Source organism: Camelus ferus, chromosome 14, assembly GCF_009834535.1.
Source record: "Camelus ferus isolate YT-003-E chromosome 14, BCGSAC_Cfer_1.0, whole genome shotgun sequence".
In the NCBI taxonomy this organism is placed as follows: domain Eukaryota; kingdom Metazoa; phylum Chordata; class Mammalia; order Artiodactyla; family Camelidae; genus Camelus; species Camelus ferus.
This window is the reverse complement of record NC_045709.1, coordinates 12,869,436-12,883,115: the sequence shown is the minus strand read 5'-3', so window position 1 is coordinate 12,883,115 and position 13,680 is coordinate 12,869,436. Positions and strand designations below refer to the sequence as shown.

General features: G+C 40.7%; 1 protein-coding gene across 4 annotated transcripts; it reads left to right on the top strand.

Moving 5' to 3' along the window:
• Nucleotides 1–252: 252 nt before the first annotated feature.
• On the top strand, nt 253–11,451 carry NHLRC3 (NHL repeat containing 3). Of its 4 annotated transcripts, none has more exons than XM_032496261.1 (7): nt 253–318; nt 742–900; nt 1,200–1,347; nt 3,750–3,950; nt 5,720–5,811; nt 8,417–8,529; nt 9,187–11,451. In XM_032496261.1, the coding sequence occupies exons 2-7, from the start codon at nt 823–825 to the stop codon at nt 9,494–9,496; spliced, it is 942 nt and encodes a 313-aa protein (XP_032352152.1). In that variant the 5' UTR covers nt 253–318; nt 742–822; the 3' UTR covers nt 9,497–11,451. The 4 variants fall into 4 exon arrangements, with proteins under 4 accessions (XP_032352152.1, XP_032352151.1, XP_032352150.1 ...); XM_032496260.1 differs by having other exon boundaries at nt 265–548; nt 3,804–3,950; XM_032496259.1 differs by having other exon boundaries at nt 265–548.
• The last annotated feature ends 2,229 nt before the right edge of the window (nt 11,452–13,680 follow it).

The window sequence follows — 13,680 nt, the reverse complement described above, 5'->3', positions numbered from 1 at the left end:
GGAAGCCTGGATGTCTCGGAAATGGATGCTGTTGAAGTCCTTCCCAGAGCCTAGCATTCACTCCTGGAGGGTCACATCTTTATTTTTTTTTGGTTTTATTGTGCTAAGTTTTGACAGTTAAATCTCAGTTTTTAAAGAATGAACGCCGAGTGGTAAAGGCATATCTAAGGGCGCCCTGATTTTGGCAGACTGGGAAAGCCACAGCGTGGACCGCCCGAAAGGTGGTCACTGGGTAACCCCGAGGCACGTGACATGGGGGCGGGGCCCGGGAAGGCGCTCGGAATCCGGAAGCCACAGTTCTGATTTTCTTTCCCCCTGGTCTGTGCTTACTAATGGTTCTGACGCTTCCAGGGAAGGGGGATTGGAGATAGGGGCTCAGTGCAGCGACGAGCCGCGTGGACCTGGGGCTGTCTGGCCGCCACCAGCCGCCTGCCCATCCGCCTGGCCAGGCTTCCCGTCTGGTCATGGCGAGATTCTGGGCTTGCGTGGCCGGCGCTGGCTTCTTTCTTGCATTTCTGGTTTTACATTCTCGTTTTTGTGGCTTTCGGGTGAGTTGAAAAGTGAGGAAATAGCCGTCAGGTGTGTGGGTAGCACTTTGGGAAGGCGGTCTTGGGAAGGAGGTGGTGGGTCCTGGCTCTCACACTAGCTCGGCTCGAAACCTGCAGCGGGCTGAACTGCCTAAGTTAAAAACATTTGTAATGTGATACACTGGCGTTTTCCATATTTTGTCTTCTTCCCCAGCTCCCGCCACATCTCCACTTTGCCTTTAAAATTTCCTGGCGCGCTGAGGAAATCCTTTACCGGCTGGATGTGGATTGGCCTATGTACTCAGAATACTTTACTGGAGCAACGTTTTGTGTTGCAGTTGACTCCTTAAACGGATTGGTTTACGTAGCCCAAGTAAGTAAAATTGGGATTAAAAAAAGAAAGTTATGAACACAAAGAAAACAGCTTTTCTGTTTTACTGTGCGAAGTAACTGTATACGTTTATATTACGGCAAATGTGGAATTTGTTTTTTGAGTTAAAGTTAGTATTTTGATTTTGAATGTGACAGATATTAATATTGTTAGGTTAGCTGGGTTTTTTTTAAACGTTACTAAATTTCTCGGTTAACTTTAATTTTTGTTCTCTCTGCCAAAATAAAGATCGCTTTCTTAAAACTGATCCTATCTAAGCGGTTATTTTTGTATACCTTCAGAGAGGGGATAACATCTCAAAGGTATTAGTGTTCACAGAGGATGGATATTTCCTACGAGCCTGGAATTATACAGTTGACACACCTCATGGTATATTTGCAGCCAGTACACTACATGAACAATCCATCTGGATCACGGATGTAGGAAGTGGTATGTGTAGTATTATCTATTAACCTGTCTTGCTAGAAATCATCTTTGCCCATGTTCTTGCTTGTCCGTTTTAAAAACGGAGTGGCCGAATCTAATTGTAACTTCTTTAACGATTCATGAAATCATTTGTTTCTAAAAATCTTTAAATCATACTTTAGTAGAAAAGGAGGCTATAAATTATTATGATCTTTCCTTTGTCAAGGGACTTGTCCTCTTTAAAGCATCAGCTGCTCTTCTCAGTTTAAATAATTCTAAACGTCTTCTATGAATCCTATATGCTGTAAAGCCCTATGCTATAAAACGGAAGTTTTTAAAAGCTGATGAATGGAGTCCTTGCTCTCATTTTCTTTTACCACTTCTCTTTCAAAAGAGATTGTGCTGAGAAACCAGAACTGCTTTCTTGCCCATTTGCCATTTGCAAGATTTGCAGAAACTGCTGGTGATAATGCTTCTGAAATCCCACTGGCTGCAGCATGTCTGAAACCTTCCTTCCGTCAAATATTTTTAGTCAAATGTACTGCAAAACAGTTGAATTGACAGCTGTGCGATAAGTTTTCAGAGACAGCAGTTTGTGTTTGTTGTGGCTTCAAACCAGACAGCATTAGCTTGGTATTATCTCAGGATCTCAGGAAGGAATGGGATTTTTAAAAATTTTATTTTTTATTGAAGTGTCATTGATTTACAATGTTTCAGGTGTACAGCAATTCAGTTATACATATGCATACATGTATATTTTTTCTTTTCAGATTCTTTTCCATTATATGTTATTACAAGAAGTTGGATATAGTTTCCTGTGCTATACAGTAGGTCCTTGAAGGAGTGGAATCTTAAAGACAGTATTTCTAGTAATCCTTGGCCCAGTTATATTCATGGCTTGAAGGTCATCCTGTTTCCCTAGTTCTGGCTAATTCAGATATCATTTTGGAATTAAAGAGGTCTCAGTTTTTATGAGAAGTGTCCTTAACCATATCTGTTCTCAGAACCCAAAAGATTTCTGAGCCTCAGACTGTGATCCGTTTATTTCCAGCTGTATTTTGGATGGTAAGATTCTGGTGAAACCCCAAAATCTAGGTTAACCTCTGAGTTCATTGTTGGACTCTAATGAAATTTGATTATTTTGCGGCTGCTGCTTTTTTTTTCCCTCCCTTTTCAGAATTTACTGTTAAAGGAAGCCTTTGCTTTTTAATTCATTCCATTCATGTGATCCTTTTTATAATGGACATCACTGGTTCCCAGAAATAAGAACACACATGACCTCTTCATTCTCTCCATTAGAGCTTATTTTTCCACACAGATCTGAAGACAGTTTTTCTCTTCCTTCCCATTTTTCAAAGAATAAATTCTCTTAAGGGAAAACATGGCTGCATATCAGCCATTTTAAAAAATTATTTAACAGTATTTTCTTTCTTTTTCCAATTCTTTAGGAACTTTGAAGTTTGCTTTAGTGTTTTGTTCTCTTATTATTGCTACAAACTTTGGCTCAAGCCTCCAAAATAAGTATAATAATAAATGCCATTTTCAAGATAGGATTGTAATGCAAACTGATCCACTTTATTTCCAGTGAGCTTATTGTTCCTAGTTCATCCTTTGAATGCCAACCAGTTAGCTGGTCGTGGTGTGCCTTCAGGTTGATTTCTGTGAACTGCTTTATATTATTTCCCTATTTATTAATATTCTACTTTGTACTTTTGCTTGTAAGGTAATTTGAATTCAAATAAATTTTAATGTGAGATGATAAGATACTAATGATTTGGAAAGATTTATCCCTTTTTTAGGAAAGGAAAGCTAATGAGTTGAATTTTGTATTTGTTTTCAGTAGGGGAAAATGTAGTTTTAAAACGTCTATATTGTTATAGGCCAGTGTTACCTCAATTAAGAAACTTAAAAAATATTAACACCAGGATAGATATAAATATCCTTTATAAGCAAGTAAACAGAAGTCTGTTTTATAGAGAAGCTTTTCATTGAGCTACTGAAATTGGAGCTCTGCCCATGAATGACTGAAAAAACAGTTTTCAATAAGTTGTTCCTTTTCCAGTTCCTTCCTGATTTTCTTTTACAAGTAATGCTTACTCAGGGTCATAAGATTAAAAAAGAAACTAGTATACCAACAATTTTACATCGTCAGCCTTTTGTTTAGTGAGTTAATTTTTTTTTTAGTGTTATTTACTTGGTTTTAGAACCTACTTATTTTGGAGTACCTGAGATTTTAGTTCATAAATAGATTTGGCTGTAACTAAGAAGAAGCTCTGTTGCTTGTCAAATATAACATTTAATTATCTGAGCTTTTAAACTTTTTATTGCTATTTAATTCTGTCAAATTTTTGCTCTCAGCTTACTCGAGAAATGTGAATGTTTGTACAGTGGTTATGTTTGTGAAATGTGCATGTCTGTCTTTATAGGATCCTACGGTCATACTATTAAAAAATACAATTCCTTTGGTGATCTTGTTCAAGTTTTGGGTACCCCAGGCAAAAAAGGCACTGGTTTGAATCCCCTGCAGTTTGATAACCCTGCAGAATTATACGTAGAAGACACAGGAGATATTTACATCGTGGATGGAGATGGAGGGTTGAATAACAGACTGATCAAATTATCCCAAGGTAACATGGCTTAATTTTGCGTGGTACTGTAAGAATACTACTTAGTAAGTTGGATTTAATTTGCCTGATACTCGGTGTATATTGTAACCATCGTATATAAAGCTTTGTGTAAAGGGCTCAAGTGTATTACTAGGAGAAAACCAGGACAGCGTGTGGGATGGCCAGTAATAAACGATTCTGTTAGGTCTGCTTATTCTTCTCCAAAAGCTAGGTGTTCCCTTTGAAATGAACTGGAGGCAGAGTGAGAAGAGTGGGCTCGAGCAATCAGTGGTTATCCTGTCCAGTTAAGAATGGGGAGGCTAGGAACCTGGCGTCCCGGAGCTAAAATATCCTGCAGGTGGACTGATCAGCACGTGTTGTATTGTATTCCCTGCTCCAGGTCCTCAAGAGTATTCTGGATGCAGGTCTGTTATAGAAGAGACGGTTAAATGCTGCTCCATGTTATTGATCATTAAAGTAAAATAAAGTTAGGAGAAGGAGAAACTATTATTGGCTGGAGAAGTAGGGCAAGAGTTATGAAGGAAACAGTTCTTGAACGAACTGGTTTTGGTCGGGGGAGAAGAGAGGGATGGGAGGAGTATTCACAAGGCTTTAATCGCACAAGGTCTACAGGTGGGACTTGGCAAGTCTTTCAGGAAAGGAGCTTAGGACGCTCTTTGGATAGCACAAAATATGATTTGGGGTGTCCTTGACAGTGTATCTAAGGATTTTGAAGCTATAATTTTGCCTATAAAAAGTCTGACGTGGCAGGTGATGTTACAGAAGCAGAGTTTTTAGAAGACAAAATAGCACCTCAGGACCTTGTTACAGTAAGTGCTTTCATTTGGAGGCTGTATAGTCAGTTTATCACCCAGTGACTGAATTGGGTCGGTGACAGTTAAAGGGAGGTGAGGTGGGGGTAAAGTAAGAATCCAGAAAATTCTATGCAAGAAAGAAACAACCAAATTTAGGAGACAAATTGAATATAACTGTGTTAGTTTCTGGTGGCTTAAACAGACGTAATCTCACGGTTTTGGAATCCAGAAGTCTGAACTGTATAGGGCAGGCCACGCTCCCTCTAAAGGCGCCCAGGGAGCGCACTTCCTTGTCTCTTCCAGCTTCCAGTGGCTCCAGACAGTCCTCGGCTTATGGTAGCATAACGCCAGTCTCCGCCTCTGTCTGCACATTTCTTTCTTCTCTATTTCTGTCTCAAATCTCCCTCTCCTTTCTCTTACAAGGACACTAGTTGTTGGATTCAGGGTCCACTCTGAATCCAGAATCATCTCATCTCAAGATCCCTAACTTAATTGTATCTGTAAAGGCCCTGTTTCTAATAAGGTCCATTCACAGCTCTGGAGATTGAGACTCGGACATGTTTTTGGGGGGTGGGGGGAACCTTCAGTCCACTACAGGGGTAATAAAGAAGACCCCCTATAAAAGCATAATGTGAGTTTTTAAACTCAGAGGAATAGTAATATCAAATAGCAGGTTGGTTACGAAGGAGAACCAGTTTGAGGAAGAGGTTAACATGAACCGTAAACAATGATTTTAAGTTCTGAAAAATTCAAGTGGAGACAGTCGTCAAAGAAGTGGATTAATTGCTTGAAACATAGAATTTTTTTTTTTAGCATAGAAATTAGACAAGCGAATGTATAAACAGAAAGCCAGGACAGCATAATCAGCTGGGGGTATAATTGAATAGTTTGTAACTTAGGACATAAAATAGAACATTGCAAACGGGTTAAGGTATTCTCTATGTTGTTCAAACCATATCTGTTTACCATTTATAGATTACATGATCCTTTGGCTGCATGGGGAAAACGGGACAGGGCCTGCTAAGTTCAACATACCTCACAGCGTTACAGTTGATTCAGCTGGCCGGGTAAATATATGTTGCCACTGTGTCTGGACCATGTCTGAACGTGGTTTTGGGGCGGGGGCATGTATATATGCATCTTGATGCACACATGCATGTCTGGACATCTGGCTGTGTGTCTATGTTAGTGGATGTGTGTATCTGGGTATTTCTGGCCAATTCCTCTGGGTGGGGCTGAGTATACCCCTCTCTTATAACTGTTTGAGTCCTGTAATGAAGTTCCCCTAATATCTAAAAAAGAGCAAAACAAATTATCTATGTTCCTTAAAAGAGTAGAAAAAGCAAGTAATGGAACCGAATGTAAGTGACGTTACCTGAAAAAGAGTTGCCTTCCTACTGGGAAAACTACTGTCAGTGTTTAAATATCTTTTAAATTCTAAAATTGAATTGAATTAATTCTAGAATGTGTTAATCAAGAGGGAGATGAAAAGGTTAATCTTGGAAGCTTGAAAAACGAAGTGCCCTAGGCACGCTCGTGCTCTCACTAGCTCCACTCTGTCTGGAGAACAGAAAGCTTTAACCAACACGTTTTACTTCAGTTCTCTTTTTCCCACCCCTATCCACTGCCACACGTCTTTTGCTTTTGCACACCTTTAAGCATACATAGCTCTTTCGGGGGGTTGTCTTCCTATAACCAAACCCCCAGCCAGAAGGTTTTATATTAGTTTCTCCACCTGTTTTTGTATAGTACCTCGTACTTCTGCACTGTAGTAACTATCACGCTGTAATTTCATCATTTCAGTGTCCCCCGTAATGCATGTCGGCCGTGTGAGGGCGGGAACTGAATCCCTTATGCTTTGTATCTCAGTGCCTCGCACACAGTTGTCATCTTACGTATTTGTTAAATGACCACATGTCTTGGTACACAGTGAATTTGTCAGACTGTCTTGGCTTCATGCCATTAGAATTTTAATTCATTTCCACTTCTGATTCTGTGTTCGGCAAGCGACCTTCTGATTATGATTTAGCTTCCTATGTTGATGGAATGAGAATGTTTTGATCATAAGATCTTCAAGTATTTCCCATCATAGATAGGAAGATAACTGGACATGTGAACCTTGTAGACTGGGAATTAGAAGGTCAGAATTCGGGTTTTACGTGTTACCCTCCTGAGCCTGGGTGAACGCTCCCCTCATGGGATAAGAACAAGATAAAATTTCTGACCCAGACCCAGTTCAGTTCACCGCAGTGAGGAATGTCCTTTGCAGAGTCCTTGGCGATCTTGTGATGGGGAGACTCTGTCATTACCAAGCGCAGGAGAACAGGAGTGTTAATTTCTGGGCACTCGTGTTTTTATAACAACAGCAGTGCGATTCTGGGCATCTAACATGATTTGCTCATTTAATCATCACCTCAACCCTGTATGAAAAGCTTATTAGTCCTAAAGTTAGACTTGCTTCTTAAACAAGATTTCTCATGATCAGAATCTGTTGAGTAGGAAAAATAAGGCTAACAATGTATAGTGTCATTCACTCCAAGGATCCAAACTGTATTTCCTCCTTGGTCACTTCTCAAAGACAGGAATCTCAAAATCCTTAGGGAAACTCACCCTTAGTAAAGAATCATAGGGCAGGAAAAGATCTTGAGGAATCACCTTGCTGAGGGATCAGGGAGCTTTCTAAAGCGATGCAGGGAGTCTTCATTGGTTTCTGATTGGAGACGGGCTCAGTGGCTGTTGAAACTCACACACTGACCAAGACTTAGTCAGGGCTGCCCTGAAGGAGTAGGCCTGAACCCACAAACCCAAGAAATCCAGGCGTCCTCAGTGAGAGGAGTGGAGGCAGTGTGGTTGGCCTGCCCTTCCAGTGCATTCTTACTTCCTTCTGCACCCCCAGGCACGTGTCATTCCACTTCACCATGTGTGCCCCAGGTTGCAAGCATCGTATACAGTACACAGAATGTCACTTAGAGCCAGTCTACCTTCCTGTTTTATAACAGCAGTTTCCTTAATACCTCATGGCAGCCTACAGCAAACCTAGACTAAACCTACTGGCAGCCTGTTATCATTCTTTATGTGGTATTAAAATCTCCCAAGCTTCCTCTTTGAGTGGCTTGGCACTTTGGACTGCCCTGGTAAATAGCAGGTGGGGGTTCAAGGATGCAATACAAGTGAACAGCTGGTTTCCCATCAGCCTGAGCTCCTAAGGAGCAAGGCTGCTTTTCTGTGTCCTTGTCTTACCAGCTGGCCCAGCAGCCAGCAAGTTGGCAGCGCTCAGAGACAGCGGAGGCTTGTTAGGGGAGCGAATGAATGAATGCATGAATGCTGTCAGTTCTCAGTATCTGCTAATCCTCTGCATTATAGTGGAGGACCCCACCTTATTCAGATGGCTAGTGTAGTAGTCAGAGCATTCGAGGCTCTGGGTTAAGACAGATGCCCACACAGGGCTGTCCCGCTTCCTGTAAGCTCACTGGGAACAAAGGCTTTAACCTTTCTGCTCTTTAGTTTCCTGACAATGGGGCTTTTTGAGGACCCTCTCCTTTGGGAGGGGGTGCCTGTAAGTACTGAATGAGCATGTTTATGGAACTAATGAAAGACCTTCATTCTCTCCTCTTTTCTTTCTTCTCATTCTGATGTGGGGCTTTTTCAATGAATGTCTTTCTGGGTTCTCAGGTGTGGGTCGCTGACCGAGGCAATAAAAGACTTCAGGTGTTTGATAAAGACTCTGGGGAGTGGTTAGGAGCATGGAATAACTGTTTCACAGAAGAGGGACCTTCTTCAGTCAGGTAATTGTTTTCTTTTTATTTTAAAATGCTTGTTGGATTTGGTTCATGTTCATTTCTCTGAAGAGCTAGCTGCAAGTTGGAAATGTTTACTGTTAACTTTTAAGCAGGGAAAGGAAGGAAGGAAACAAGCATGCGGAGAACACGTAATCACATTTCACATCCTGGGCAGCACATCGCGCGGTACTCGACCCTCCTCCAGCCTCCACCCTCGAGATCATTTATTTTTAAACAGAATGTAAATAAAACATCTTGAAGGAGGAGGGTAGAGTGCATGCTTAGCGTGCACGAGGTCCTGGGTTCAATCCCTAGTACCTCCATGAAAAAAAAAAATAAATGAGTAAACCTAATTACTTCCCCCTGCAGAAAAAAAAAAAAAAGTGTCAGACCCAGACTAACACTGATTCTCCACTAGTTTCATTTCTGTATACTATGATATTTTTTTTTTTAATTTAAGCTAACCTTTGGCTAAGTCTCCCATCACAAATCTCTCGTTCCCTCATCAGCAGAATTAGATCAATTTAAAATTCCCCCTGAAAGAACACCTTCAGCAAGCAGGTGCTTACAGGCTGTTTCATGCTGTTGGGATACAAATGTGGAAAAAATAAACCTCCGTGTTAGTCTTACACTGACTGATTCTGCAGGTGTCTTTCCCTGTAGATTTACTCCTGACGGGAAGTACCTGATCGCAGCCCAGCTGAGGCTCAGCCGGCTCCTCGTGGCGGCCGCGCCCCCCGTGGGGAGCATTGGCCGCTGCTCCGTGATCAGCACCATCCAGCTGGCAGACCAGGTTTCACCCCATCTCTTAGACGTCAGTGCCAAGACTGGAGCCATCTACGTGGCAGAAATTGGAGCAAAACAAGTACAAAAATTTGTCCCCATGAATAGCTCTTTCTCTTCGTTTGGTTCATACGTTTCTCTTCCTGAAGATGTTTCACGTGGAAGTTGGGATTCTCAAAATCGTGGCTGAATACTCTACAATAACGTTCAGGCATAGGGGTTTGTTTCTTCATTTTACCCTGACCCCGTGTCAGAAACATTTGTTTTTAATATCATTAAGAAGCATGTCTTTTGGCATTCTTGTGACTTAGTTTTATTCGTCAGTGTGTAAGGATATTTTAATGAAAGAAATGCAACTAACGAAAAAGGGGTGAAAAAGAGGGACTAAGGTTGTTGTAACTTAGTAATCTGCCTTGTTGGCTAATTCTCCCTGGGGGTGAAAAGACAGGAATCAAAATGGGTTTGCAGGATAATTTATAGAATTTCATATAAAAACTACAAACCTTCACTTTACTCCCTTTACAGGAAGGGAGCCACTTGAGAGAGGGGGTCACGTGGGGTCCTGCCTGACAAGTACTCACAGAGTGCTAGGTCCTGAGAGTTCAGAGATGAAGAGGCCGGGTTTGTCTGTGTGCATTCGAGTAGCTCAGAGTCCACACAGCCCAGCGACAGCAGCACACGAGTGTCCTGGGACTTTTGGAAGGAGGAGCACCTGAATGGTGGAGACTTCGCAGGGGAGCTAGTTTGAGCTCCCACTTGCAAACCTGAGGATGAGAAAACAATGTGGTCCAGGTCGAGAAGTTAGGAAAAGTTGCACGCTTGTTGTGAATGTAGGTAAACTTTCTTTTAAAAGCCCAACTTGGCTTTAGTCCTTTGGCTAAATCTTTAGCTGCAAAATACTTAATCTCAGTTTTAAATAAGTGGCTAGCATGTAAGCACTTTACCAAAAGGGATTTTTACAAATCACAGGGGTGTTTTTTTAAAAGTGTTAAAAATAAGCCCTCTCGTCAGTGCCTCGTTCTTTTTTTTTTTTTTTTTCCAAACAGGAACTCCGTTCATTCTAACATTTGCCTACCTCAAAGAAATTTCAGAATTATTTATATGAGGATATGTGCCAAGCACCTGGAGCTATTAAGATGAATAATTCCCTACCGTTCTGTCTCTACATCTCTTTTTATCCCTTTGGTCTGAAGGTTGGCCTCCCGGTTGAGACCATCGGTTCAGTTTGTTCTGGTTTATTCTAGGTTTTGAAGGAACCTTGCCATGTTAGGATCTTTCAGATCATCGCCTTTTCTCGTCTCAGCCTCCCTCTTCATCCTAGGGTTGTACTGGACACTGTGTAGCGTGTCTCGAGCTGACTTTCTGCATCAGCCATTATGGCTGGAGTCTGTTTTCCAGACCTTAAGGGACTCACACTTGTTTTGATGCTGAGTCCCATCTCGATGCAGTTAGGAAAGTAAATCTACCGACAGGAAACTCTCCTGTGTTTCAAGGCCATTGAGAAGTGTGTTTGTGCCACTGAGGGAGCTGTGTGACCTAAATGAGTCACCTTAGTATTCTCTTCAGTGTAATAGGAACATCCCTGCCTTTCCTCCTTTAGGAAGCGCTGTGAGGACCAGACATGCGATATGTGCACGTGTGCCCTTTGGAGTCGGTAGCTCCAAATACATTAAAGGCATTTTATTAGCGAAGGTCCTTCTAAATGTGTCATTTACGTGATTCCAGCTGTCTGCTTTGCCTTAATTTTGCATTTACTGCTTTTTATCAAAACACATCCTCATGAACTTCATGCAGTTTGGCCATTATAGTAAATTGATTTGGGTGAAAGAAAGTCATTTGAGGTTTCATTTGTTTTGTTTTTAAGCCAGGACAAGAAACGGTCTCTTTGAAGGAATGCAGGGTCCATAAACTGATTTTGTCATTTCAAAAATGTTGTATTTAACTTTGTTTTATATTAGATTCTTATAAAACTTGCTGAAAGTATTGTCTTCATGTGTCTTGCTAAACGTGTTTATTTTGTTAGTATACTTGTAATCAGTTTTCCACTTTTTTTTCCTTTGGATTAGTTGGTTAAATTAATTGAATGAGAAATGTGTTGTATTTTCTATTAAAAAATACAAATTAAAATTTTGGAAAGAAAACTCAGTATTATCTGGTTTTCCAATTAATGTTTGATTTTATTGTTAAAAAAGCAGTTTATGATTTCTTATTCCACGGAAGAATTTCAACAGTCATGAACTCACAGGGTGATACTGAGGGTGTGTCCTCTTCATTCACGTGTAAAGTGAGGGCTGGAGTGTGTTGTGAATATAGCTAGCATTTGCTTGGAAGGTTTAATTTGGCTTTTAAGATGATGGGTGGGTACAAATGATACTAATTACTAGCTAGCTCTGTATTTTTTGTGTTAGAAATGGAATCTCTCTGTGCCTCTACTTTCTAGATCTGTTCTGGGGGAGAAGAGGTAGGGTGTGTAACTGAGAAACCCAAAGGCTGTGGGTGTCTTTCTTAACCTCCACTGTAACGTTGGGTCTTTGAAGTGGAACGTTTGCCCGTCAAGGTAAACGGGTGCAGTGTGACGGGTCAGCTAAGGAGACCTTGTATACGTTGTGCGCAGATCACGTAACAGGTTAGAAGACAGCTTCAAGCAATATGACTGTTGGGCCAAAGGCAGTCAAGGTCTAACCTTTGTTCTGCTTTTGTTGGGTTTAAACATGACTGGGTTTTAAAGCAGGCTAGATTGGATAGCCAGCATTAAAACTGGAGACTCAGATTTTTGCTCCTTAGACTCACCAAAATAAATTAGTTAGAATCAACAAAGTCTTTTTTTCAAAAGTCAGAATAGATCCCATTTATTCAACAAAAATATATGAGACAATAAATGTGTGAAGACACTTAGGCAAGTGTCTTCTGCCTTAGCAGTTCATGACCTGGTTGGGGAAACAGGCCACAATCACCCTTACTTCTCAGCTCTTTCTGGGAGGTGCCCTTTGGCACTTGTGTTGTGTTTCATTCTCGATACAAAAGAGGGCAGCAGAGTCCTGCTTATGGTAAGCATTTCTTCAAATCTAATGGGAGCATCAGTTGACCTTTATACTCTGATTTTTTTTTTAATCTGAGGCTACAGACAGTGGTAACCATACTTTTAACTTTCCTTCTTTTTCTTTACTTTCCTCGCATCTTGAGGAAATTCATTTATAGGTGATATGTTTTCCAAGGATTGTTGGAAATTTTTACTGTTTCATTGGATATTCCGATGTTTAAAGGGGAAAAAAGGTTAAATCTTTTCAATAATTCAAACTAACAGCCAGAATTGAATAACTTTTTAAACTGTAACCTGAATGTGTATTTCATAAAGTAGAAAATGTGTTTGTGTTAGGGAATTATTCTTTTTCTTTCTACTATTTATTTTTTCCTTAAACAATTTTGTCTTGTAGTTGCTGACTCTTTTTACAAATAAGAAAAATGGATTATTTACAAAAAGGCACTTAACCTATAGAATCCATGAGCCCTGCCGCTGACTATCTGCATTGTTCCGAGACTGCTTCATTTTTCTCATTTGGGAAATGGAGGTGATAGTATTTTCCTCATAGTATTCTTGTGAATACAAACAAGCCCATGCATGTAGAGCATCACACCCAGTCCCAGTCCAGATTTTTTTTTTTTTGTTTGCATTAAAGCTATTTATCCATCCAACAGGTAACTACATGCTAGGTCCCAGGAACACTATGGTGAGCAAGGTAAATTTTCAGGAATTTATACTCTGCTTGGGGAGACAAAGGAGTTTGAATGGAAAAATGAGATTCTGATTAGAATTTGTGGTCTATATGAACACTTGGTTGGCTAAGTAAACACCCCTTTCCAACTGTCTCCCTTACTTTCCACCACCTTAGAGACCAGAAGAGCTAGGTACTTGCTTCCTCAGCTTGCCAGCATCTAGGGGTACCATGTGATGCTGTTCTGGCCACTGTAGTTCTGGGGCTTCCAGAAAAAATCATTTTTTTTAATTAAAAAAAAAGCAGGGGAGAGGATATAGCTCAAGTGGTAGAGCATGTGCTTAGCATGCATGAGGTCCTGGGTTCAATCCCCATCAAAAAACCAAATAAATAAACCTGATGACCTCCACCCCTGCAAAAGAAAGAAAAAAAAGAGGGCAGGCATATTTAGCATCACCACCTTTTCCCTTCTTCCTTGACTTGAACTTGAATGTGATGCCTGGAGTTGTGGCAGCCCTGTTGGAACCATAAAGCAACAAATCAATATTCTTAAGGAAGGCTGAAGGAGACAGGGTTTTTATGATGGAGAAGCTATTGAACTGGCCTTGTAGTTCCTTTCTCCAGACTTCTTTTTATGTGAGATAATTAAATGTTTTATTTA

What these genes read in the sequence shown, in the direction of transcription:
- NHLRC3 (XM_032496259.1), top strand. Translation starts at nt 465, where the DNA reads ATGGCGAGATTCTGGGCTTGCGTGGCCGGCGCTGGCTTCTTTCTTGCA. An exon ending in ACTGATCAAATTATCCCAAG is followed by an intron (nt 3,951 to 5,719) that starts GTAACATGGCTT and finishes TACCATTTATAG; the next exon opens with ATTACATGATCCTTTGGCTG. An exon ending in CAGTTGATTCAGCTGGCCGG is followed by an intron (nt 5,812 to 8,416) that starts GTAAATATATGT and finishes CTGGGTTCTCAG; the next exon opens with GTGTGGGTCGCTGACCGAGG.